This window comes from Garra rufa, chromosome 14 (assembly GCF_049309525.1).
Source record: "Garra rufa chromosome 14, GarRuf1.0, whole genome shotgun sequence".
Taxonomy (NCBI): Eukaryota; Metazoa; Chordata; class Actinopteri; order Cypriniformes; family Cyprinidae; genus Garra; species Garra rufa.
In genome coordinates this window covers 30,773,684-30,796,709 of record NC_133374.1, presented here as the reverse complement: position 1 = coordinate 30,796,709, position 23,026 = coordinate 30,773,684, and the positions used below count along the sequence as shown (strand labels likewise).

Below are 23,026 nucleotides of genomic sequence, written 5' to 3'. Positions count from 1 at the left end.
GGGATACAAATGAACCAATGTGGAGTTTAACATAACTACATTGCCATTTCACATATCTATTGAAATAGAGTCATAATAAAACCCCTATGTGGCAGCGCTACAAACTTCTGAATAGGGGACTTTTTTGAAATTCAACTATTATTTTCTTTTGTGGACTATTATGTAAACATCTTTTATGTGAAATATCTTATTTAGGTCAGTACTAAATAAAAAAATAACATGCATTTTGTTTGATCCCTCTTATTTTGATAAAATAATTAACATTTTGCAGATTGTGCAAGGTGTATGTAAGCTTTTGACTATAGAAATTAAATTATGGTAGCTTGTAGTGTCTATAATATCAATTGTCACCCTATATCTCTCAATAATATGTCTTAATAAGATGATAAGATTCTTAATTTTATTATCAAACTCTGCAGTTTTATTATGCTGGCAAAATATATATTGCAATGCAATACAGCAGTGTCTGAACAAATAAACGTTCTTTAAAGCCTGTATCATATTTGATACATTGACGTTTTTTTCTTTCTTTTAAAAATGATCTGGATATTCAAGTAAATTATTTGTGTAAATGTTAATTCTGCAGATAATGCTAATAATATTGAATGTATGTTTACTTTATTAAAATCAATATAGATTTCACAGCAAAAGGACACATGGATCATAACCTCAAGGTGAACATCTGTCAGACTAAAGAAAGCATAGTAGTAAAACAGGTTTTTCAGGCAAAGTTTTGATTAAGTTGATAATTTTGAGGCCTTTTTCCTATGAGCAAATATGATACATTAGGCTTTATGAGTTTATTAACAGTTTAACTTCTAGAAAACAACGCGAACAGATGGACAAGAAAAGGTAGCTCTTGTTTGAATATCATTAAACTCGATGTAAATCAGGAGCGTTTCACAGCATGAGTCCGTCCTCTCCAGTTTGGGTGTTGGCACACGGAAGGATGTTCGAGAGGATCCGCCAATGATACCTCATGGGGTGGGGATTTCTGAAGGTTGAAGGGGGTAGTATTTTATTGTAAAGTAGTAACGTAGTAAGAAAAGAACGCCAGCTCCCAGCTGTCCACCAGCTTTTTGTTTATTTTTCGTCGCGCTCAAAGCTGTCAGTTCTAAAGGTCGCGGAGTCAACTGAATTTGGAAATCCTTACGAGGTAAGAATGAGACACGTGTATTTAAACAACCGCTTTATATTGTGCATTAATCCTCTTCTAAGTATACTTTTTGACACTTAGAACGATTTCTTGTGCATTTTTGTTTTCCTGCCTTTTTTTCGTGTCTGGTGCACATGCAGGCAGATCACCATTTAAGGGCTGATGCAACACTTCGCTTTAATAAGATGACGAGATATGGCATACATTCATTTAGAAGTTTGTCTCATCTGCCGTCTGCTTGTTGTGGAATCCGTTTGCGTCGTTTAAACACATTCTGTTATGATTATTAAGAGTTTATTTCAGAATTAGGGGTGAATTAGGAGTAGCTAACGCATGCTTGGCCAGCGCGTGCGCGTCCTTGTGTGTAGTAGCGCGCTGTAATTCATTATGTGTAGGCGGATACAAACGAAACCGAGTAACCAAATCTCAAACAAAGACGGTTTGTGGCATTTAGTTCGTGGTTTTAAATTGTTTGCTGTGGTGTTTGTATTTTGTATAGAATCTCCCGGGTTTTAGATTCGAACAACTTCATTGTTTTGAAGTGATTCATTTGGATTCAAAGGAACCGATTCGCAAAACGTGTTAACCCTTTCTCGAAACCTTGACTTTTCAAACTGCGTTTGAGACTAAAATTCTGAAGAAACAAACGGATAAAATTAAAAATACGATGTTAGCTATGTAAATAATACGTTTAATTAGCAGAACGTTGTAGTATACTTTATAATGTGGGCTATTTTATAATTTTATGTCACTTAATAAACTATGTATGCTTTATAAAACTGAATGTCACATTTTTAAAGTATATACAATGGTTTTGATTTGATGACTCAAGTGAATCATTTTCCCCTCCAGCTAGTTCATTGAAATGAACAGTCTGAATGAATCGATTCACTAAATGAATCGAATCCCACGTGGCGGACAATCAAGCATTGTAGTTTCTGAATGGGGCGTGTATGCGCTTTTTTTATGACGTTTTTAAAAGAAAACGCGGGAAGTTTGTTTGCTACATTAGGTCTGTATACTCCTCGTCTTTCTGTAGAAATCGCATTTCTGAACAAGAAACTGTCCATTCATTTGAATCGAGCAGAAGCGAAGAAAATCACTGTGGTAAGCGTTTGTTTACGTTTTGTTTCATACATAAAATGATGTGTTGGTTAACTTAATAGCAAAATATAGAGATGATCTAGATCCCACCACAGCCAGTATTCACATGTAATACTCATATTCATATATAGATATGTCTGAATACACAATGTAAGATTATAATGTACCATAGAACAACATTAGCACTGCTTTTAATACATTAGCAAACATTATATACTGTTTACATGCCGTTTGTTAGTGCACACTAAAATGAGCTTTGTTTACATTTTTAAGCTTCATGTTTAAATATAAAACTTTATCTGTGCTGTGCATTGTATAAAGTTTAATAATGATTTATTGCTTAAAGTTAGCCAGAGTACACCGATACTAGGTCTGTTTACAAAGCGTCCTCTTATCTGTATCAGAAAGAGGTAGTTCTTTATCATGCATCATGCTGTTTGCAAAAAGTAGCTTCTGCAATTAGACCTGTTTTACATTTTCAGTTTCCTTAAATGGTATTTAACTAAATCGTCAAAACATTAAATTGTTTTGGATTTACGGTTTAAAAATAGGGAAAACAATGCATGCTTTTATGTATATCCAGCTCTAATGAAATGCATAGTAAAAAATGGTTAAATGAAAGATGTAATGTAAACATTTTTGAGTGATGTTGCAATGATTAATTGAGTTTAAATGGATTTTAAAACTATTTAAACTGACTTTCTTCAGTCGTAAAGAAATGGTGTTTTTGGAGAAAAACATTTCAGGATTTCACTCCATATAATGGACTTCTATGGTGCCCCCGAGTTTGAACTTCCAAAATGCAGTTTAAATGCAGCCTCAAAGTGCTCTAAATGATCCCAGCTGAGGAAGAAGGGTCTTATTTAGCAAAACAAGCAGCTATTTTCTAAAAACAAGTTAAAGTTATATACTTTTCAATCTCAAACTCTCATATTGCTGAGCTAGACAAGATGAGCATTTGAGGTAAAGTATACTTTTTATTTTAAATTTTTTTAATATATATATATATATAAGGAAAATAACCCATCATTTTGCTAGATAAGACCCATTTTTCCTCGGCTGGGATCGTTTAGAGTCACTTGAAGCTGCATTTTGGAAGTTCAAACTCGGGGGCACCATAGAAGTCCATTATATGGAGTGAAATCCTGAAATGTTTTACTCAAAAAAAAAAACAAAAAAACAATTTCCTTACAACTGAAGATGGAAAGACAGGAACATCTTGGATGGCAAGGGGGTGAGTACATTATCTGTACATTTTTGTTTCGAAAGTGAACTACTCCTTGAAAGTGTCATGACTTTGTCTTGACGGAGTTTGTGTTTGGACAGTGTTACGGTCAGATGTGCAGATATAAAGTTGGCATGAGTATATGATCAATCACCAGTCATCACTATTTTGTTTTGAGGGTGTCTGTGGTTTCACATCACCGTAGGGTGGGTTTATTTTTCATCATTAATACCCTTCAGATTTCACAAGACAGTTTTAATATTGACATGTTGACATTGGCTGGTTTAATCAGTGTGGGTGTTGGCAGGCCTCTGCTGTTTGATTGGATTAAACGTCCACAAACGTGTGATTCACACATAGTTCTTGTCAATTTTATCACTGTTCTTCTGTGTTAATACGCTGCCTTCATTGTAATATACTCACACTTGCATCTAGGAGCACAGAAAGTGTCAATGCTGTTGACGTTAGTCATTAAAAAAAAAAAATTTGTGCTGAAAACCAACTTAAAATTTGTTTTTGAACACATTCAATTCACAGCGTCACTTGAGAGAGATGTTGCATCAGACTCCGGTTGTTCGCACAAGCACAGTCTCTCTTTCCTTCAAATGTATTCAAATAATCTTTCGTCAGAATTCTCATTCTAACTGAAAATGAACTGTTTTTATTTGATTTGATTTGTCCAGTTAAATATTGTGCTGTAAACATCAGTGACAGATTTATCTTTTTAACAATTACAAGATTCAAAGTTTTATTTATTAATTATTTTTAACTAAATTGGTTTCAGAGCATATATACACTGCTGTTTAAAGGAATCTCTTCTGCTTGTCAAGGCTGCATTTATTTGATCAAAAATACAGTATAAAAACAGAATATTGTGAAATATTATTACAATTTAAAATAACGGTTTTGTATTTTAATATGCTTTAAAATATAATTCATTTCTGTGATGCAAAGCTGAATTTTCAGCATCATTACTCCAGTCTTCAGTGTCACGTGATCATTTATAAACCATTCTAATATGCAGATTTATTATCAGTGTTGAAAACGGTTGTGCTGCTTAATATTTTTTGAACTAATACTTTTTTCAGCATTCTTTGATGAATAATAATAATGTTTAAAGGTACCGCATTTATTTTAAATGCATTTCTTTTCTAGCAATATAAGTCTTTACTATCACTTTTTATCAATTTAACACATCCTTGTGGAAAAAAGCATTTATTTCCCTCAAAAATGAATACATTTTTTTTTTTTACTCACCCCGAATTTTTGAACAGTAGTGTATGTTGTTAAAAAAGATTTCTATTTTAAATAAATGCTGTTTTTTTTTTTTTTTTTTTCTTCATAAAAGAATCCGGCAAAAGTTTGACAGGTTTCAAAGAAATAAGCTGCACAACTGTTTTCAACATTGATTATAAATCAGCATATCAAAATATGCAGAAGGATCATGAAAATTCAACTTTGCATTACAGAAATAAATTATATTTTTAAGTATGTTAAAACATATTAAAACCAATATTTTAAATTGAATTACTACTTCTGATAATTTTTTTAAAATAAAATAATAAAACATTTAAGGAATATTTACCAAAGAAATTGACTACAACAAATTGTTTAGCAGAAAAATGTAAATACACAACACGGTATTTAAAAAAAAAAAACTTCGGTAATAAAAGTAATTAGAGATGCTTTTGATTACTCAAATTTAATGAAACCATTCAAATGAAATCCAGAAAATGAATTGTAAACATATTTTTTTAAATAAATTACTGTTAAATTGTAATTTAACAGTAAACACTTCTTGACTGGCAAGACGGCTGTGAGCGGATACCCAAACAGTGTGAGTTGTTCAAAACCTTTCTTTTTAGTAAACTCTGTGTACACAAACAATGCTCTCAATGCTCGAGTTCATGTGTAGAGACCCAGGCGATACTTCGAGCAAAGTTTCATGGTGTGTCGAGCCTTCTTAGTGTTGTAAAAATATCGATTTTGATGCGCTCAAATTTATGCCCCCAGTACTCCCATTCACCGGCCATTGACCACAAAACGAAATCACGGTCAATCTCAAAAACGGCTCGTTTGTCGTAATTATGCTTTTAGATACAAGTTTGTCTCGTTTACAGTAAAAAAAAAAAAAAAAACAGCCCAGGTTGCATTTTGGCAATAGTTATCCTTTAAGGTTTCCACAAAAAATAAGCATCCCAACCGTTTTCAACATCATAATAGTTTCAAAATCAGAAGGATTTTCGAAGGATCATGTGACACTGAAGACTCAAGTAATGATGCTATAGTTTTAAAAAACACAAACTAGTATAAAAGTATATCAGCTATTTGTTTTCTTTTTCACATACTGTACATTTGTTTCTCACAGCCATTATATAGTAGCTGTACTAGATGTACTATGCCTTGGATTCCAGTACAACTTTAAATCAGATGTTGACTTTCGTCTAAACAAAAGTCAGAGTCAACTGACCTGGGCATCGTGACCTGACTGAAGAGGTGTGTGTACGTGTGAGCACAATGTGACCGGCTGATGTGTTCGGATACCTCACGTTTCTGCCGGTGCTCTGTGATTGGTTGAATACGGGGCAAGGCCCTCTCCCAGCCCACTTACTAGATTTACACTTGAAGGAAACACGAGTTTCCATGCATGTGTTGCTATGGCTGTTTAAATTAGATATAGATGTGCTTATAACTTTTCAAGGCTGTGAGGGGCAGATGTTCCAGTATGCCTTGCGCAATCGTGTGTTGCCACACAGCAGCGTTAGGCTGTATAATACGCAGGCTTTGTTCCATTACCCTGCCCCAAATAAACAGCCTTCAGAGTGTCAATGTCAACGTCGACAGTCATCCACTGAGAATGTGTTCAGAAGAGCCTAGTTTTATTCCTAATAAGCAGTTGTTTGCTTGGTTAAGACCAGTGGTACTTAACCAGGAACTTGGGGACTCCTAAGGGGCTTCAATAAACTTTCAAGGGGACCTTGGAATGACTTAAAAGATTCAAAATAAGTCAAAAATACAAGTTGTGTCTTGTGTCTCGTAGGGCTGGGCGATATTTTTTTTATTTAGCGCTGACCTGAATAAGATATTTTACACAAAATACATATAGTCCACAAGCTCAAAAGTTTACATACACTTGATTCTTGATTCCCTTTCCAACAATGACTGTATAATTTTGAAATGCTTAAGAAGGAAAACACAATTTATTAAGAGGTGGGGGGTGAACACTTTTTGAATTTGAAGATCGGGGTAAATTTAAAGGTTGTATCAGCGATTTCTAGCCTAAAACATAAAGTGTCAATTTCAGCTGACCTTTCTTCACGATCCGCTCGCTGCCTGCCCCATAAATTGTCTGTGAAAAAACCGCGTCTCTATGGTCAGCCTAGGGTCCGAGATATGCCAAAAAAACAATCGGTGCTACCAACCATTCCACAGATAAACAAACAGTGTTCCAACCAATCAGCGTCAGGGGTTTGGTGTTGTGGACTTTCCTACTGGTGGAGGGATGTGAGGGAGGCGGAGCGAAAGTCCACAACACCAAACCTAGAAAACGCCGTTTTGGCTTGTTTTTCGATCTCTCATCTTTCAGCTCTTTCATTACGAGTTAGGTTTTTTTTTTCAGGATTTGCACCCAAGGATTCCACAACCTAAGTTCGATTCCTTGCCATCTGAGCTACCAAGCAAGCTTGTTACGTTATGGAGCTGTAATCATAACTATGTACAAAAACAATTACAAGTGCTCACTGTTTTACCATGTCTAGTTTTCCAAAAAAATTACCACAGGTGCGTTTTCGTCATTAGGTCAGGTAGATAAATGTATATGAAAAGTAATTTAAGGGTTGAAATATTTAAAGCAACTTTTATCATCTCACTCCAAGCGTCAGAGGTGTTTCGTGACAGAAGGCAGAGACAGGCAGAGTGACAGTGACCACCGCAGCTGCTGGTCTTCGCGTGACCTCACGATGTGCTATTTGTGGCCCGAGCTTTGAATGAGTTAGTTGCTACAAAGGCATTTGACTCATACTTCAGGCAGACATAGGTTTAAACGCCTCCCCTTGCTTGTATTTATTACGACTCAAGAGAGAAAAGACTTAATCAAAGGTTTTACTTCACAAATCCTCATTGTGTTTGAGACCTGGAAGAGATGCTGAACTGAAGCCACAGCACAGAGAAAAGAATCACCGGACTTTGTGTTTTGAGGATTTCCTTGCTCGGATATTTTGAGTTGGTAAGAAAAAGATCTAAAAACTTTGTGCTCTGAGCGGCCTCTGTGGTTTTGATGTCTTGCTGTTTATTTTATTCGAGTTTCCCATGAAACCCGTTATTGGTTTTTCTCACTAAATGATGCAATGGAACTCATTCAGTTTATATGCCTAAGGCTTTCTCAGTGGCCTTTTGGGAGACTAAATATGACTAAATTATCTTCCTTTGTGTAATCAAACATGAATGGAGTATTGTGAAATAGTCTGTTTTAGCTGTAATGGATTACCAGTAAAAAGAATGCAATGCACCTTGAGTATAAAAATTTAATATTAAAAGTAGACCTAGAATGACAAATATCAGATGCTTTTCATTTCACTGTTAAAGGCTGATGAAATAAGGTGTCCTGTTACTGTAAACTGTAAAAGGGAATAACACCCGTAAGCGCACGTTCATCTGTTTATTGGCTCACAGTGTATTTATTACATGTGTGTCTTATTCTCTCCAAATATGATCTGTGACGTTAGCTTTGCTCTTGTGTGTTTATAAAAAGGTCCTACTGTAAAGTTCAAGTGATACCTCGGCTTACCTCCAGACTGCTTTTGGCTCACGGCTAATACAGTAACGATGAGTAAGAGAAACACGCTGTGCTGTGGTGGTAGTACCAGGCTCAAATATCATCACTCTTGTGACTCTTCCAGCTTATGTCAGGATCACGCTTCTTGCATCATTTAGTAATTTAAAAAAGAAGAGCTTTAAAAGGCTGTTTCACATTTTAATGTTGATGTGTTTTCATATTTTAATATACACTATATTGCCAAAAGTATTGGGACACCCACTTTTAATGAACTAGTTTGACAACTTGTTTGAGTACAAATCTTAACGTTGAAGCATATAATGATATTCTTGGGAAATGATTAAGTCAGTGTGAAAGAGCTTGACTGGTCTGCAAAAAAAAAGGCCTAATCCCAGCTGAACATCTCTGGAGTGACTTTAAATCACCAAACACCAATGACTTGTACATATCTGTTGCAACAAAGATATAAATGGTATTTTTAAATACATGAAATATGTGTCCATCTGTTGCCACAGTTATTGAAAGTGCCTTTTTCTGTTCTAGAGAAGGGGGTGTTCCAATACTTTTCTCCATATAATGTATGTAAATACAAGTCATTGTTTTTGGAGTTTTTGGAGGTGTCCAGCTGGAATTGGTCCAGACTTTGCTTTATGCAGACCAGTCTGGTTCTTCTACGCTGACTGATTTATTTATTTTTTTAATAAATAAACCTGGCCTTATGCATAGTCCTGTTAGAATAGAAAAGGGTCCCGTCCAACTGTTGCTACAAAATTAGAAGCGCACAATTCCTTTAGAATATCATTAAATGCTTATGCTTAAACTTTAAGATTTATACTCATGGAAATGATTAAAGTGGTCAAACCTGTTCATTGAAAGTAGGTGTCCCTAAACTTCTGGCAATATAGTATATGTTGATGTCATAAACTAACACTTTGCTGGTTAAGAACATGTATAGTATACTGCAATGGTAAATGGAGGGTAAAACACTATTAGTGTGGCTGATAGAGACAAATTGAAATGTTTTGATGCAATTTACCTTACAGTTATTTTAAAACTTTGAATTTGTATTTAACATTTAGTATTATATAATTTTGAAAATGATTAAATATGAAAAAATTATAGCGTTAAGTATAATGTAGTATTTTTCTTTGAATTTCTACAGTAAATTCAACAATTAATGCAATAGTTGTTCAATTGTCCGATGTCCCAATTGTTGCTAACCTTGACTTGAAGTAAACTCTGATGGACTGTTTATCAAGATATTTATCATTCTTGCTCTTTTTGTTTTTCCAGGTCATTGGTACTGCAGTAAAGACCGTGTGTGTGTGTGTGTGTGTGTGTGTGTGTGTGTGTGTGTGTGTGTTTGTGTGCGTGCGTGTGTCTGAGTGTTTAAAGAAATCAACATGGTCCTTGCCTACCTCAAAGTCTTTGGAAAGCAGCTTCTGAGAGTGAAGGTGGTGGACTGCAGCACAGAGGACTCTCGGCTTTCCCGATGCCTCAACACCTTTGACCTGGTGGCACTGGGAGTGGGCAGCACATTGGGTGCTGGCGTCTATGTGCTGGCCGGGGCCGTGGCACGGGAAAATGCTGGTCCGGCCATCGTCCTGTCATTTCTGATTGCAGCGTTAGCTTCAGTCATGGCCGGACTGTGTTACGCCGAGTTCGGAGCACGTGTTCCCAGAACGGGCTCCGCGTATCTGTACAGCTACGTGACGGTGGGCGAACTGTGGGCCTTCATCACCGGCTGGAACCTCATCCTATCTTATATCATAGGTGAGAATGCTACTAAAAGAATTTTTTGACGCCCACTGCTGATATTTTGGATAGAATCTATTAAAGGGGAATCTTCCCTTTTTTTTAATTTTAGCCGGTGTGTGTTTGGGCATTTACAAAGTTCTAAATCTCAAAGTCCACTCCAAAGGGAGATTAGATTTTAAAAAATCCCTTTTCAGGAACTAGGGCGTTTGTTTTCCGCATTCTATGATGTCACAATGCAGTCCATAAGAATATTATTCAAATAAATTCTGCCGACAGAAATTCAAATTGTTGGTGGGTGAGGAGGGAGTCCGAGGGACAAGGTGGGGGATTCGCCTAAATTTAGCGATGTAGCATGGACAGCCGCTTCTGGGATGTATTAGTGAGCCGCAGGGAGGCGTATAAATGCTTAGCTGCGCCGTAGACGTGCGGTGTGTGGCCTTCACACAAGTTGATCCACAATAAAAAGTGCCTCATATGACTCGAGCTGTCAGTAAAAGCCTTGTTTAGCAATCCAATGTGTTTTTGTAAGAAAAATATCCACATTTAAAATGTAAGAATCACTTTAATCTAGTTTGCGCTGTTTGACACAGAGCTTGCTGCTTTGGGAAGGGGCGTAGCAGGACTGAAACGCTGTCTAAGCTGTTCGCCAATTGCAACGCTGTGGGACTGCTAACCAATCACAACAAATTTAGTTTTTCGGAAGGCGGACCTTCATCAAACCCAGAACTAATCGAGCCATATGCGCCAGCCTGGGGAGACGGCTATTGTAATAATGTAAATTATATGAAAAATAATGTGTTTTTCGTATTATAGACCCCTTTAACAGAAATTACTTTTTCATATACTGTTTAATTTACTAACATAGTTTAAAGTTCTGTGTAATAATTTGGTAATTAGAACTGTTAAACTGACAGTAAACTAATGAAGACTGAGTCAATGCCTATCATTATTAAAATGGCAAATATCAAGATATTACATGACCACATTATAATGTTCCCTCTCTCAGGTACATCCAGTGTTGCTCGGGCATGGAGTGCGACCTTTGATGAGCTGATTGGGAAACACATAGAGACTTTCTGCAGGTTACATATGAGTATGAAGGTTCCGGGAGTGTTAGCAGAGTATCCTGACATGTTTGCTGTGGTCATCATCCTCATACTGACAGGTAAGCCATTGAGAGTCAACCACAAAATGGTGTTTGTTCAGGAGTGCAACAATTAAAAATGTTGTGTTTGTGTGTTCTGCAGCTTTGTTGGCATTTGGGGTGAAGGAGTCCGCTATGGTCAATAAGGTGTTCACCTGCGTCAATGTTCTGGTGCTGATGTTTGTGGTGGTTTCAGGCCTGATCAAAGGAACCCTCAAAAACTGGAGCTTGGATCCTAATGAAATTCTCAACCACACATCCTATGAGAAGTAAGATGATTTTTTTCTTAGAAATAAGCATGGCATATTTTTTAAGATGTGGATATTACTGCTCAAGGTAAAAAAGAAACAAGGAAGTGTGTTTTGCTGAAAGTCACAGTGTAGCAACCGATCTTTCATATTTTGACAAATTATTGTAAAGAAAAACATCTATAACATGTAAACATGACTTGGTTTTATCTATCGGATATTGATGGGTGACTAACCGAAATTACTAAAACTAAAATAGAAACAAATTAGAGAGAAACATAGAAATAGAAATATAGACAAAAACTGAAAATATAAAAAATAAAGCTATAGTACCAGTCAAAAAATTTTGACAGTGGGGTTTTTAATGTGTTATATTTAAATTGTAGTATTTGTTGTACTGCCTTTAATTTTGGCATATACTTAAACTGTTTTACAGTCCATTTAAATCTAAAAAAAAAAATTCTACTGCAGTAATGAAAATCAAATTTGATTTTACAAGGACAATCTTAATGATCATCTTAATCGTATTGTAAAAAATGGTTTATATTGTCGTCTTTGTCTGAGGGAGATACTATAACCTAGTACTTGTTTTCATTTCCAGTACGTCAGAGCCGTTGCCGTCTGGAAAGAGTTTGGGTGTTGGTGGTTTCATGCCATTCGGTTTCTCTGGAGTTCTGTCCGGTGCTGCCACCTGCTTCTACGCTTTTGTCGGGTTTGATTGTATCGCCACTACCGGTGAGCTATTAATTTTCTATGACAACAGAATTTTTATTTAGATTCAATAAAACAATAATAATAACATTTTTCCTTTAGCTTCCTGTGCAAATAAGGCCTTTTCCTCTCTGTTTCTCCGTGTTTCAGGTGAGGAGGTGAAGAATCCTCAGAGGGCGATACCCATTGGCATTGTAGCATCTCTGCTCATCTGTTTCGTCGCCTACTTCGGTGTATCAGCCGCCCTCACGATGATGATGCCGTACTACATGCTGGATAAGAACAGCCCTCTTCCTGTGGCCTTCAAATATGTGGGCTGGGAAGGGGCCACGTACGCAGTAGCTGTCGGTTCCCTTTGTGCTTTGTCCACCAGGTAAGAATTACACAGGTATTTTTTTGTTTGTTTTAAAGCAGCAGCATGTCATTTCTGTGCACCAAACTTCTTTAGAAAACTCCATTAGAAATAGAACTGTCTGCAAATACACATGCACAAAATGCTTTTTGAAGTTATGGCATTTTTGAAGTAGCTTTTTTTTTTTTTCATTTTTTTTTTTGCTCTCAATGATATGACCCTATTATGAAAGACTGTTTCCACCACTGAATATAAAAAAAATGGTTATGGTGACTTTTTACAAAACTCACAAGTCCAGTTTTGAGGGAGAAAAAGACTGTTCTAAGACTGTTCTGTGTTCTCACAATTCTGACTATATAAACTCGCAAATCTCACTTTTTCTCAGAACTGTGAGATTATATATTGAAATTGTTACTTTTTTATTTTTTTTCTCAGAATTGTGAGATATCAACTTACAATTGCGAGTTATAAAGTCCAGTTTTGAATGGGGAAAAAAAGACTGTTCTCAGAATTGCGAGTTTATATCTCACAATTCTGACTTAATAAATCGCAGTTGCGTGTTATGAAGTCAGATTTGTGAGATATAAACTTTCAATTCAAAGAAAAAAGTAACAATTATCCGATTATAAACTTGTAATTCTAAGGAAAAAAAGTCCTCAGAATTACACAAACTCGCAATTCTGAGAAAAAGTCAGATTTGCAAGTTCATATCTCACAATTCAGACTTAACTCGGAATTGTGCTATAAAGTCAGAATTGTAAGATATTAACTTGCAATTCTGGAAAAAAACATCACAATTTAGAGATATAAACTCGTAATTTTAAGGGAAAACTAATGCCAGAATTGCGAGTTTATATAACTCAGAATTGTAAGATATACTCACAATTCTAATAAAAAAAGAAACAATGCTGCAATTATAAACTTGTAATTCTGAGGAAAAATTGTGAGTTTATACCTCCAAAATCTGACTTTTTCTCAGAATTGCGAGGACAAAAGTAACAATTCTACGATTATAAACTTGTAATTCTCAGGAAAAAAGTCCTCAGAAGTACACAAACTCACAATTTGGAGGAAAAAGTCAGATTTGTAAGTTTACATCTCACAATTCATACTTAACTCGGAATAGTGTTATAAAGTCAGAATTGTAAGATATAAACTTGCAATTCTGAGAAAAACAAACTCGTCATTTTGAGGGGAGAAAACTGATGTCAGAATTGTGAGTTTATGTAACTTGCAATTGTGTGTTATAAAGTCAGAGTTGTAAGATACAAACTTACAATTTTGAGAAGACAGTAAAAATTCTGCGATTATAAACTTGTAATTCTGAGAAAAAGTCAGAATTGTGAGTTGTGAGACTTAACTTGGAATTGCGTGTTATAAAGTCAGAATTCTAAGATATAAACTTGCATTTCTACGAAAAAAATACAATTTAGAGATATAAACTTGTAATTTTGAGAGGAAAAAACTGATGTCAGAATTGCGAGTTTATATAACTCGCAATTGTGTGTTATAAAGTCAGAATTGTAAGACAAACTCGCAATTCTGAGGAAAAAAGTCAGAATTGTGAGTTTATATCTCATTTCAGACTTAACTTGAAATTGCATGTTATAAAGTCAGGATTGTGAGAAACTCGCAGTTCTGGGAAAAAGTCACAATTTAGAGATATAAACTTGTCATTTTGAGGGAAAAACACTGATGTCAGAATTGTAAGATCGGAATTGTAAGATATAAAGTCACAATTCTACGATTATAAACTAGTAATTCTGAGGAAAAAAGTCAGAATTGTGAGTTTATATATAACTTTGAGCATTTATTAAAAATGGAACAAACTTTTGTAACAAACTCTTTTTGAATGGTAGTGTATATTTGTACGATCTCAAAAATATGGTTTGCTTTTTTATGACTTTAAAGGCAAACATGTTTTGTTTTTTTTCCCCTGATAAAGCTAACTGCACTGCATGGCTTGAATCTGTTTCTCTCCCCTCAACTAGTCTGTTGGGCTCCATGTTCCCAATGCCTCGTGTAATATGGGCCATGGCTGAGGACGGGCTGCTCTTCAAGTTCTTGGCCAACATCAGTGAAAAATCCAAAACGCCCATAATGGCCACTGTAACCTCAGGCATAGTGGCAGGTGAGAACGCTCATATATACTACTAACAGACTCGCTCTTTTACAGATCTCACAGCGATCCGGCAACCTCTCAAACTGCACCATGACTAAACTCATCCGTTAAACTCCAAACGCTTTAGAATAAGTTTATTTGTGCAAACAGGCTTTACTCAGGCCTTTATGTTCAGAGAATTGCAGCGGACTAAACAAAACAATATAGGTGTGATTACAAAAAGTCTAAACTGGACAAATTAAGTTACATTTCAATTGAGAAACTCAACTCTAAGAGGTATATTGAGCTTTTGCTCTCCTGTAAATTCAGTTTTAGCGGTGAGGCTAGAGGCATCTGCGATTGTCTGAACTGGGCTCTTGTTTGAAGTTCAGATTTCGATCATATCCACTGATCCACCCTCCCCTGCTTGTGTAGTCTGCTGGGCTCCATGTTCCCACTGCCACGCATTATCTTTGCCATGGCAAATGACGGTCTGATCTTCACCTTCCTGTCTCGCGTCAGTGAGAGGAAGACGCCCATCATCGCCACCATGGCGGCCGGGCTTCTGTCCGGTAAGCGTAGAGGAGAAACGGATTAACCGTAGTCTATAGCAAGATTCATGTGTCTCTCTTTATTTGAATAGATTTACAATCAAACGTGTGTATTTAGCATTTAAATGTCATTTATTATGGCATGACAATATACAATTATACTTGATGTACTTCAGTTTCTACTTTTTAAATCACAACCAAAACCTTTAATTGCATGTTAAGCATTCAATGCAAACAGTCATTCTTAGTAAGACTTACGTTTTTGTGTTTCTATAAGTTTGGGACCAACTGTTAACAGGATATGTGGCAATGGTGAGAGAGGATATGCAATGTCATATGTCATTACATGGGCCGCACATTGTCTGAAGTGTCTGTTTTCTCTTTTAAAATGACACATTATTATGGCTGGGAAAATAAGTTGATGCATCACAAATCGAGAAATTTTTCTGCATCGATCCTTACAATTCCAATTCCTTAAACACATTTGAACCTAAAAGTTCAAGAAAGTTAGAAAAGGTTGAAGCGAATTTAATTAAAAAAAGTTATTTACAATTTATAGCAGGTATTTTAAATTGTAATAATATTAGACATTGTTACTACTTTTTTTCTGTTTTATCAAATAAAATACAGCCATGGTGAGCACGTCATTTTTCCCCAAAACATACAAAATCTTACCGACCCCAAATGTTTGAATGGTAGTGTATTAATATTCATGCTGCTGTTCCTACTATTTGTGAACGTTTTATACTTATTACAGTTAATACAACAGCTGAATCATTCTCCTGCAATAACACTTCTCTTCTCTCCACAGCGGTGATGGCTTTCCTGTTCGATCTGAAAGATCTGGTTGATCTCATGTCCATTGGCACTCTGCTGGCTTACACACTAGTCGCAGCCTGTGTATTAGTCTTGAGGTACGGCTTCAGATTTTCTGCTATAATCATTTTGAAAGGAATTTTTTCCTAGACTGTTTATCATAAAACATGAGAGTTTGATATTTTTGCAATCTGACATTGCAAATACTGTTTTGTTTTTCATAATTGTTAATCATTTATGTGACAGCCCAGGTATAATTAGTTGTTCATATTTTTTTTTTTGTTTCTTTTCGTTTCGTTTTTCATTTTAATGTTACATTTTTAGTACTTTTGTCATTTTTTTTATATTTAATAGTTTAAGTTTTTACTTTTAGATGTAGTTAATGTTTATTTGTGGTAATGATTTTTTTAAGCAAAGTTTTGGTGCAGACTAATGGTTCGTTAACGCAAGCTAATGATATTCACAGCGTAAGACTTCTTGGTAAAAGCTGATTGGTTCTTGTTGCATTCACAGCCAATAAGCTTGCTGCTTTACATTTACAGTGCAGACCTGCCATCCTTTACACATTTTGACCTCAAAGTACGCTGGTACAATTTGTCACTCTAAACAAAAACCTTGTTACACCTCTGTCGACACGCAGTACTCAAATGAACCAACAGAAAAAGAAGAGTTTGACTAATCAGAGCTTTTTTTTGTTTTCGATTTTGCATTTAAAAAAATTTCCATGCTGACAGAAGAGGTGAGGCGAATGTTGCCAAATGTTGATGTGCAGATCTTGTTGCATCATCCCAAAAAGACTTAAGTCTGTAAAGGGGCTTTAGCCAAGTACTGAGTTTAGAGTATGAAAACTTATGCAATTAACTTTGCAATTAAGTTTTTTTTTTTTTGTTTTTTTTTTATTAGAAATGACGCAGATGTCTCCTAGAAGATAATAAGATGATGTACAAGAGGCATCATTGTGGAAAAAAAAAATATTATTCATCTTTTATTTACATTTGAACAAAAAGTGGCATGTCCGGAATTATTCACACCCTTCTCAATAATCAATAGAAAAGCCTTTTTTGGCTATTACAGCAATCAAACGCTTCCTATAATTGCTGAACAGCTTTTTGCATGTCTCCACTGGTATTTTTGCCCATTCATCTTTAGCAATGAGCTCCAACTCATTCAGGTTTTTAGGGTCTCATTGCCATCACCCCGATCTTTAGCTCCCTCCACAGATTCTCAATTGGATTTGAGTCAGGACTCTCGCTGGGCCACTGCAAAACGTTAATGTTTTGTCTGCTAACCATTTCTTCACCACTTTTGCTGTGTGTTTTGGGTCGTTGTCATGCTGAAATGTCCACTGGTGCCCAAGGCCAAGTTTCTCTGCAGACTGCCTGATGTTGTTGTTGAGAATTTTGATGTATTGCTCCTTTTTCATGGTGCCGTTTACTGTGATTAGGTTCCCTGGTCCACCAGCTGAAAAACACCCACAAAACATGAGGTTCCCACCACCATGTTTGACAGTGGGGATGGTGTTCTTAGGGTTGAAGGCTTCCCAATCAATCAGGGTAATTAGGATGCTTTAGGGCAGTTGGACTATTAACTTTGGATTTTCCCATAGACTGACAGTCTGCAAAGGGTATGAATACTTTTGGGCATGCCACTTTTTGTTCAAATGTTAAAAGCTGAGAAATATATATTTTTTTCCACTATGATGCCTCTTGTACATCATCTTATTATCTTTTGGGAGAAGCCTGTGTCATTTCCGGTCAAAAAAAAAAATATATAAAAGTAACTTTATGTCAGAATTTGCCAGGGGTATGAATAGTTACGGGCTTGACTGTAAATACATTGATGAATTTGTGACAATTCTGTTTTTGCTTTGTCATTATGATGCATGGAGTGTAGATTGATTTGGGGAAAGAAGTAATTTAAAACAGTTTAACACAAGGCAACAACATAACAAAACTTAAAAAAAAAAAAAATGCAAAAAGCAAGGCACTGTAAGTGGCTGGCTAGCATTCACTAGAAAATGTCACAACAGAGTTCCTCTGTAAACCCTCCACCTCCCTATCTCCACCTGTATAGATCTGCTATGGGTTTTTATATATGCTATTTTTGCAGCAGTATTTCTTATACTTGTATCTGCATATGTATTGCCAGTAGCAAGTATCTGTACTTGCTTTGCAGCAGCAGCAATAATCTACAGCAACAGCAGCAATTTATGAGTGTATCAGATCTATATCCATTACCATGCTAAAATCTCAGAGAGTTGTCATGATAGAAATGGTTATAGTTTTAGTAATATGATAATGATATAAACCGTAATTCATATTAAGGTACTATTACATTTCTCTCTCTCAGGTACCAGCCAGAGCAGCCCAGTGTGAACGTCCAGTATCAGATAGCCAGCTGTCAGGAGGAAACAGAGGCTGACTCCATCAACGAGAGTAGTGCTGGTTTCCTCCCTGAATCTCGAGATCCCTGCAACCTCAGCAACCTTCTGTTCCCCAAAAACGAGGAGCCATCTCGTCTCTCTGGCTTCACCGTCAACATCTGCACCAGTGTGTTAGGTAAGACACGTGTGGATGCACATTTTACAATAATCAGTTTACATATTCATTTTAGCAGCCGAGGGTTCTTTACAGTGTGAGTCACAGTTTCCCTTCCTCTCTCTGCAGGTGTTCTGGTGTGTGTGTTCTGCGTCGTGGCGGTTCAGGGTGGATTTCAGATCTGGACTTATGCGGTTCTTGCCATTCTGGCTGTGATTTGTTTAATCATCACCATGTTAATAGGGCGCCAGCCTGAGAGCAAGACAAAACTGTCTTTTAAGGTAAACAAATACTTGCATGCACACAGAGGGAGTTTTATAATTGTGGTTTATGGCCGTTTGTAAAGACAGGCGGATATATGTGTGTACCCAGGTTCCTTTGCTGCCGTTCCTTCCCGTCCTCAGCATGTTTATTAACGTGTATCTGATGATGCAGTTGGACAAAGGCACCTGGATGCGTTTTGCCATTTGGATGGCTATAGGTAAGACAATAATACATCACAGAGCCTTTAAATGTGGGAAAATCACTGTAACACTGAGTCTGATCCGCACACACAAAGGAAATCCAGAGTTTTGCACAGGATTATGGTGGGTGGATCTAGGATCTTTCAGGGTGGGTTTGGAGCCATGGTCCAACTTAAGGAAATAGAAAATAACATTTATCTAGTGCATTTTAACAGCAAAATTAAGAAATCAAACCCCTTTTGTTATCAAAAGTGTAAAAAAAAATGTATTATTTACACGCTAGATTAGTTTTAGTTAATAACTAGATCATTAACTACATTAATGTATTGCTATTGTAATACAGCTTTACTGTAAAATGAAAAAAATAATTGTATAATTATATTAATTATACAAAAAGTTTGATACTTCATGTTTTTAACATTTTTGTGATCACCAAGACTGCATTTAATCAAAAAACAGTAAATATAGTAAATGTAATATAGTAAAATGTTACAATTTAAAATAGCTGTTTTTAATTTTAATACATTTATATAAATGTATTTTATTTCTTTTTATTTCAAAGCAAGAAGAATTTCATGATGAAAACAGTTTTTGCTGCTTAATATTTTGTGGGAACTGTGATAGTTTGTTTGTTTGTTTTATTTTAAAATACTTTTAATCCAGATGGACACATTAAATTGCTCAAAAGTGACAATGATATGTATACTGATACAATAATTTCTATTTAATTTATTTAAAATATATATATATATATATATATTTATCAAAGAATTTTATATTTGAATGATCAGCATCAAGAACTGTTGATGATAATAAAGAATTTTATTAATAATTGAGCACCAATAATTATTGATTTCTGAAGGATCAAGTGACACTATGGCTTTCATTGCAAATAACGTCACAATTCTGAGAAATAACATCACAATTCTGGGAAAGTCTTTATTCAGACTTTTTTTATTCTGACTTTTCTTTTGTCGCAAATAGTGTTCCAATTCTGAAAAAAAAGAAATAAATAAAGTCACAATTATGAGTCTTTTTTCGGACTTTTTTTTGTCGCAAATAATGTTGCAGCTTTGAGAAATAGTCACAATTCTGAAAGTCTTTATTTTGACTTTTTTTTTTCGTCGCAAAATATTCTTTTGTTGCAAATAACGTTGCCATTATAAGAAATAGTTGCAATGTTGAGAAATATAGTTGCAATCCTGAAAAAGTCTTTATTTTTTACTTTTTTTTTTAAATTTAGACTTCTTTCATCACAAATAACGGCACAATTCTGAGAAATAACGTTACAATTCTGAGTCTTTATTTCAACTTTATTTCTACTTTTCTTTCGTCGCAAATAACGTTGCAATTCTGAAATGTTTCAATTATGAGAAATAATGTTCCAAGAAAGTCTTTATTTCATTTTTTTTTTACTATTCTTTTGTTGCAAATAACGTTGTCATTCTAAGAAATAGTTGCAATGTTGAGAAATATAGCTGCAATCCTGGAAGTCTTTATTTTTTCCCTTTTTTTAATTTAGACTTTTCTTTCGTCACAAATAACGTTGCAATTCTGAGAAATAAGTCACAATTCTGAGTCTTTATTTTGACTTTATTTCTACTTTTCTTTCGGCACAAATAACGTTGCAATTCTGCGAAAATAACGTTTCAATTATGAGAAATAAGAACGTTCCAAGAAAGTCTTTCTGAGAAATAAGTCGCAATTCTGAGTCTTTATTTCATTTTTTTTTTTCAACTATTCTTTTGTTGCAAATAACGTTGCCATTCTACGAAATAGTTGCAATGCTGAGAAATGGTTTTTGTGCATTGTACTTTTGGCCATTCATACATACAGAGGCAAACGGAACATGCAGGATTCATATTAAAACGGTCTTTTTGCATTTCAGTTTTTCACAGACACTAGTCCATATCGCGATTTGAATTAAGTGACAGACCAATTTTTGATTAATCCAAAAATCGACAAATTCCGTGCTGTAGTAAATTCCGTTTTTATGTATGGAGTGCGGGATCCCGCCCGTGTTTTCGCGGAGGAGACATTGTAAACGCGCGACCATGTAGAGACAGAAATGACATGCCTTCGTGTAAATAAGATAAATAACATAAGGCAAGTTTAGTTTGTTTAATAAAAGAACAATGAATAGACCTGTTCTATGGGAATGATATCCTTAAATGACTTCTATTGTGATCTGGCGCTATATCGAAAATAAAATGAACTTGACGTTCAAGGGGGGCGGGGGTGCCGTTGGGGGGGCGGGCCGCCCCCCTAAGATAATGGTAGGGGAAACACTGAACATGTACAGTTTTAAATGATAATCACAAACTTTGATTATAGACAGAAAACAAGTACAAGGTCTTTTGCTCTCCTTGACCTTCTTTGTTTCTTTCTAGGTTTTGTTATTTATTTTGGCTATGGGATCTGGCACAGCACAGAAGCGGCCTTGGCCAGTAACGACACAGAAGACATCAACGCCTTCAAACCGACAATGACAAACGAACCAGCCACACCTGAGAAAGAGGCTTTCTTGAGCAACGGTATTAGTGCCAGAGCAGAGGAGAGCAGTGACCCTTGAGGAAAGAAAAACACTTGAAATGTCCTGTTACGGATGGCATTATCTGCTCACAATACTAATGTGTGTGACTTACAACAACTGAAACATCCAAACCGAGAGCTGCTATTGATGTTCGAGACAATGTCGTTTGTGTTACTGTAGGTTCAAAGCACCTTTAAGCAGCATTACAACATGTGATGATTATTTTTTACTTGATGAATTATCAGGTTAACATGAAGGACAGAATTAATGATTATCATGTGTACATACACTATTAGAACAGTCCGTTCTTCCTTTGTCTAATTGGATTATTTATTTTTGTAGCAAGTTGCTACCATGCTATATAAAAATGATTTTGAGCTAAAAGCATTGCATTGTTACCCATAACTCTTGTACGTTTTGTATGTTGAATTCAAGGGATGCACCAATTTATTGATGTCCAGTTATTCACAAAGACGTCTGCTGATACCGACAACTTGCTTTAAAACACTGACAGTTGCATAGCTTCTGAAGAAATTGAAATATTAATTTAAATCTCTGATGTTTTAAATATTTAGTTAGCTGACCCAAGGTGCTTTAATTCAATTTTCTCAATATGACAAGGTTCTTCATGCTGCAAATCGCAGCTCAGCTGTCAAGACAGAGACACAAGTCTAACTGTCCAGTGCCTTTTCCTCACCCTTTTTGATTGACAGTGCTAACATCTCCTTGCACTGACAATGACTTTTAGTGGCTGATTATGATGCCTCTTTTCAGACTTTAATGAGGCAGTTGCCAAACCGTTGGGATTGGAGAAAAAAACTGCGCAATTAAAGTCTTGGATCTGGGAAAATCTCTGTTCAGAGGGATTGTTAATGCTTGTTTGTTTGGTCAGTTTCCTTTCCATTCAGCTGTTGCGTGCATGCTGATTTTCTGTTTTACACTTGCATCTGGTGTTGGGCAAAACATTTTGTACAGTATTTTTGGACTATTGTGCATTGTACTTTTATTGTCCATATCTTTCATTGTGTTGATTTGTTTAAAAAGCAAAAAAGCCAGAGATCATGATTATGATTGTTTTGATTAAACTGCATTATCTTTTTGACATTTTGCGTAAACCAAACATTGATTTTGCAGACACATTGCGTGTCAGTGCATTTTGTGCAGTGTATTTTTAATTCAAAAAAATATATTTGGTTGTTCATGGCAAAAGGTTTTAAAGAAACTGTAAATTTGCTGTAAATATTTGCTGTTTTTCTCGCAATAAATTATTTTTTGTTTGTAAAGGTTTTTTTTCACCATTTTTGTTGTGCACTGCAGCTACTTAAACTGCAGTGATTTGATGTCAAAGACTGTTTTTACACCATAAGTGAGCAATGCTGCAAAGAATGTTTCCACTTTTTTCCACTGTCAGCAAAGATTCCTGAAATGTAGACATGTCTAGTAGTTAACATCATGATGGTTCTACATTTTTATCATAATACAGACTATGACCATTTTAAACATCTACAGTGAGGGAAGAAATGTTTTGATCCCTTAATGATTTTGCCCACTG

The 23,026-nt window shown here is 35.6% G+C and overlaps 1 protein-coding gene across 2 annotated transcripts; it reads left to right on the top strand.

The window, feature by feature from the left end:
• Positions 1–967: 967 nt before the first annotated feature.
• Positions 968–22,757, top strand: slc7a1b (solute carrier family 7 member 1b). Of its 2 annotated transcripts, none has more exons than XM_073817292.1 (12): positions 968–1,156; positions 9,553–10,032; positions 11,024–11,182; positions 11,265–11,430; positions 12,011–12,144; positions 12,271–12,493; positions 14,464–14,603; positions 15,936–16,038; positions 18,290–18,498; positions 18,607–18,758; positions 18,850–18,958; positions 21,332–22,757. In XM_073817292.1, exons 2-12 carry the CDS (start codon positions 9,663–9,665, stop codon positions 21,511–21,513), a joined length of 1,947 nt encoding a protein of 648 aa, XP_073673393.1. In that variant the 5' UTR covers positions 968–1,156; positions 9,553–9,662; the 3' UTR covers positions 21,514–22,757. The 2 variants fall into 2 exon arrangements, with proteins under 2 accessions (XP_073673393.1, XP_073673394.1); XM_073817293.1 differs by lacking the exon at positions 968–1,156 and adding an exon at positions 7,543–7,710.
• Positions 22,758–23,026: the final 269 nt, after the last annotated feature.

Coding starts and splice junctions, on each gene's coding strand:
- slc7a1b (XM_073817292.1), top strand. CDS start 9,663: ATGGTCCTTGCCTACCTCAAAGTCTTTGGAAAGCAGCTTCTGAGAGTG. Junction 12,145..12,270: donor TGATTGTATCGCCACTACCG/GTGAGCTATTAA, acceptor TCCGTGTTTCAG/GTGAGGAGGTGAAGAATCCT. Junction 18,759..18,849: donor AGACAAAACTGTCTTTTAAG/GTAAACAAATAC, acceptor GTGTGTACCCAG/GTTCCTTTGCTGCCGTTCCT.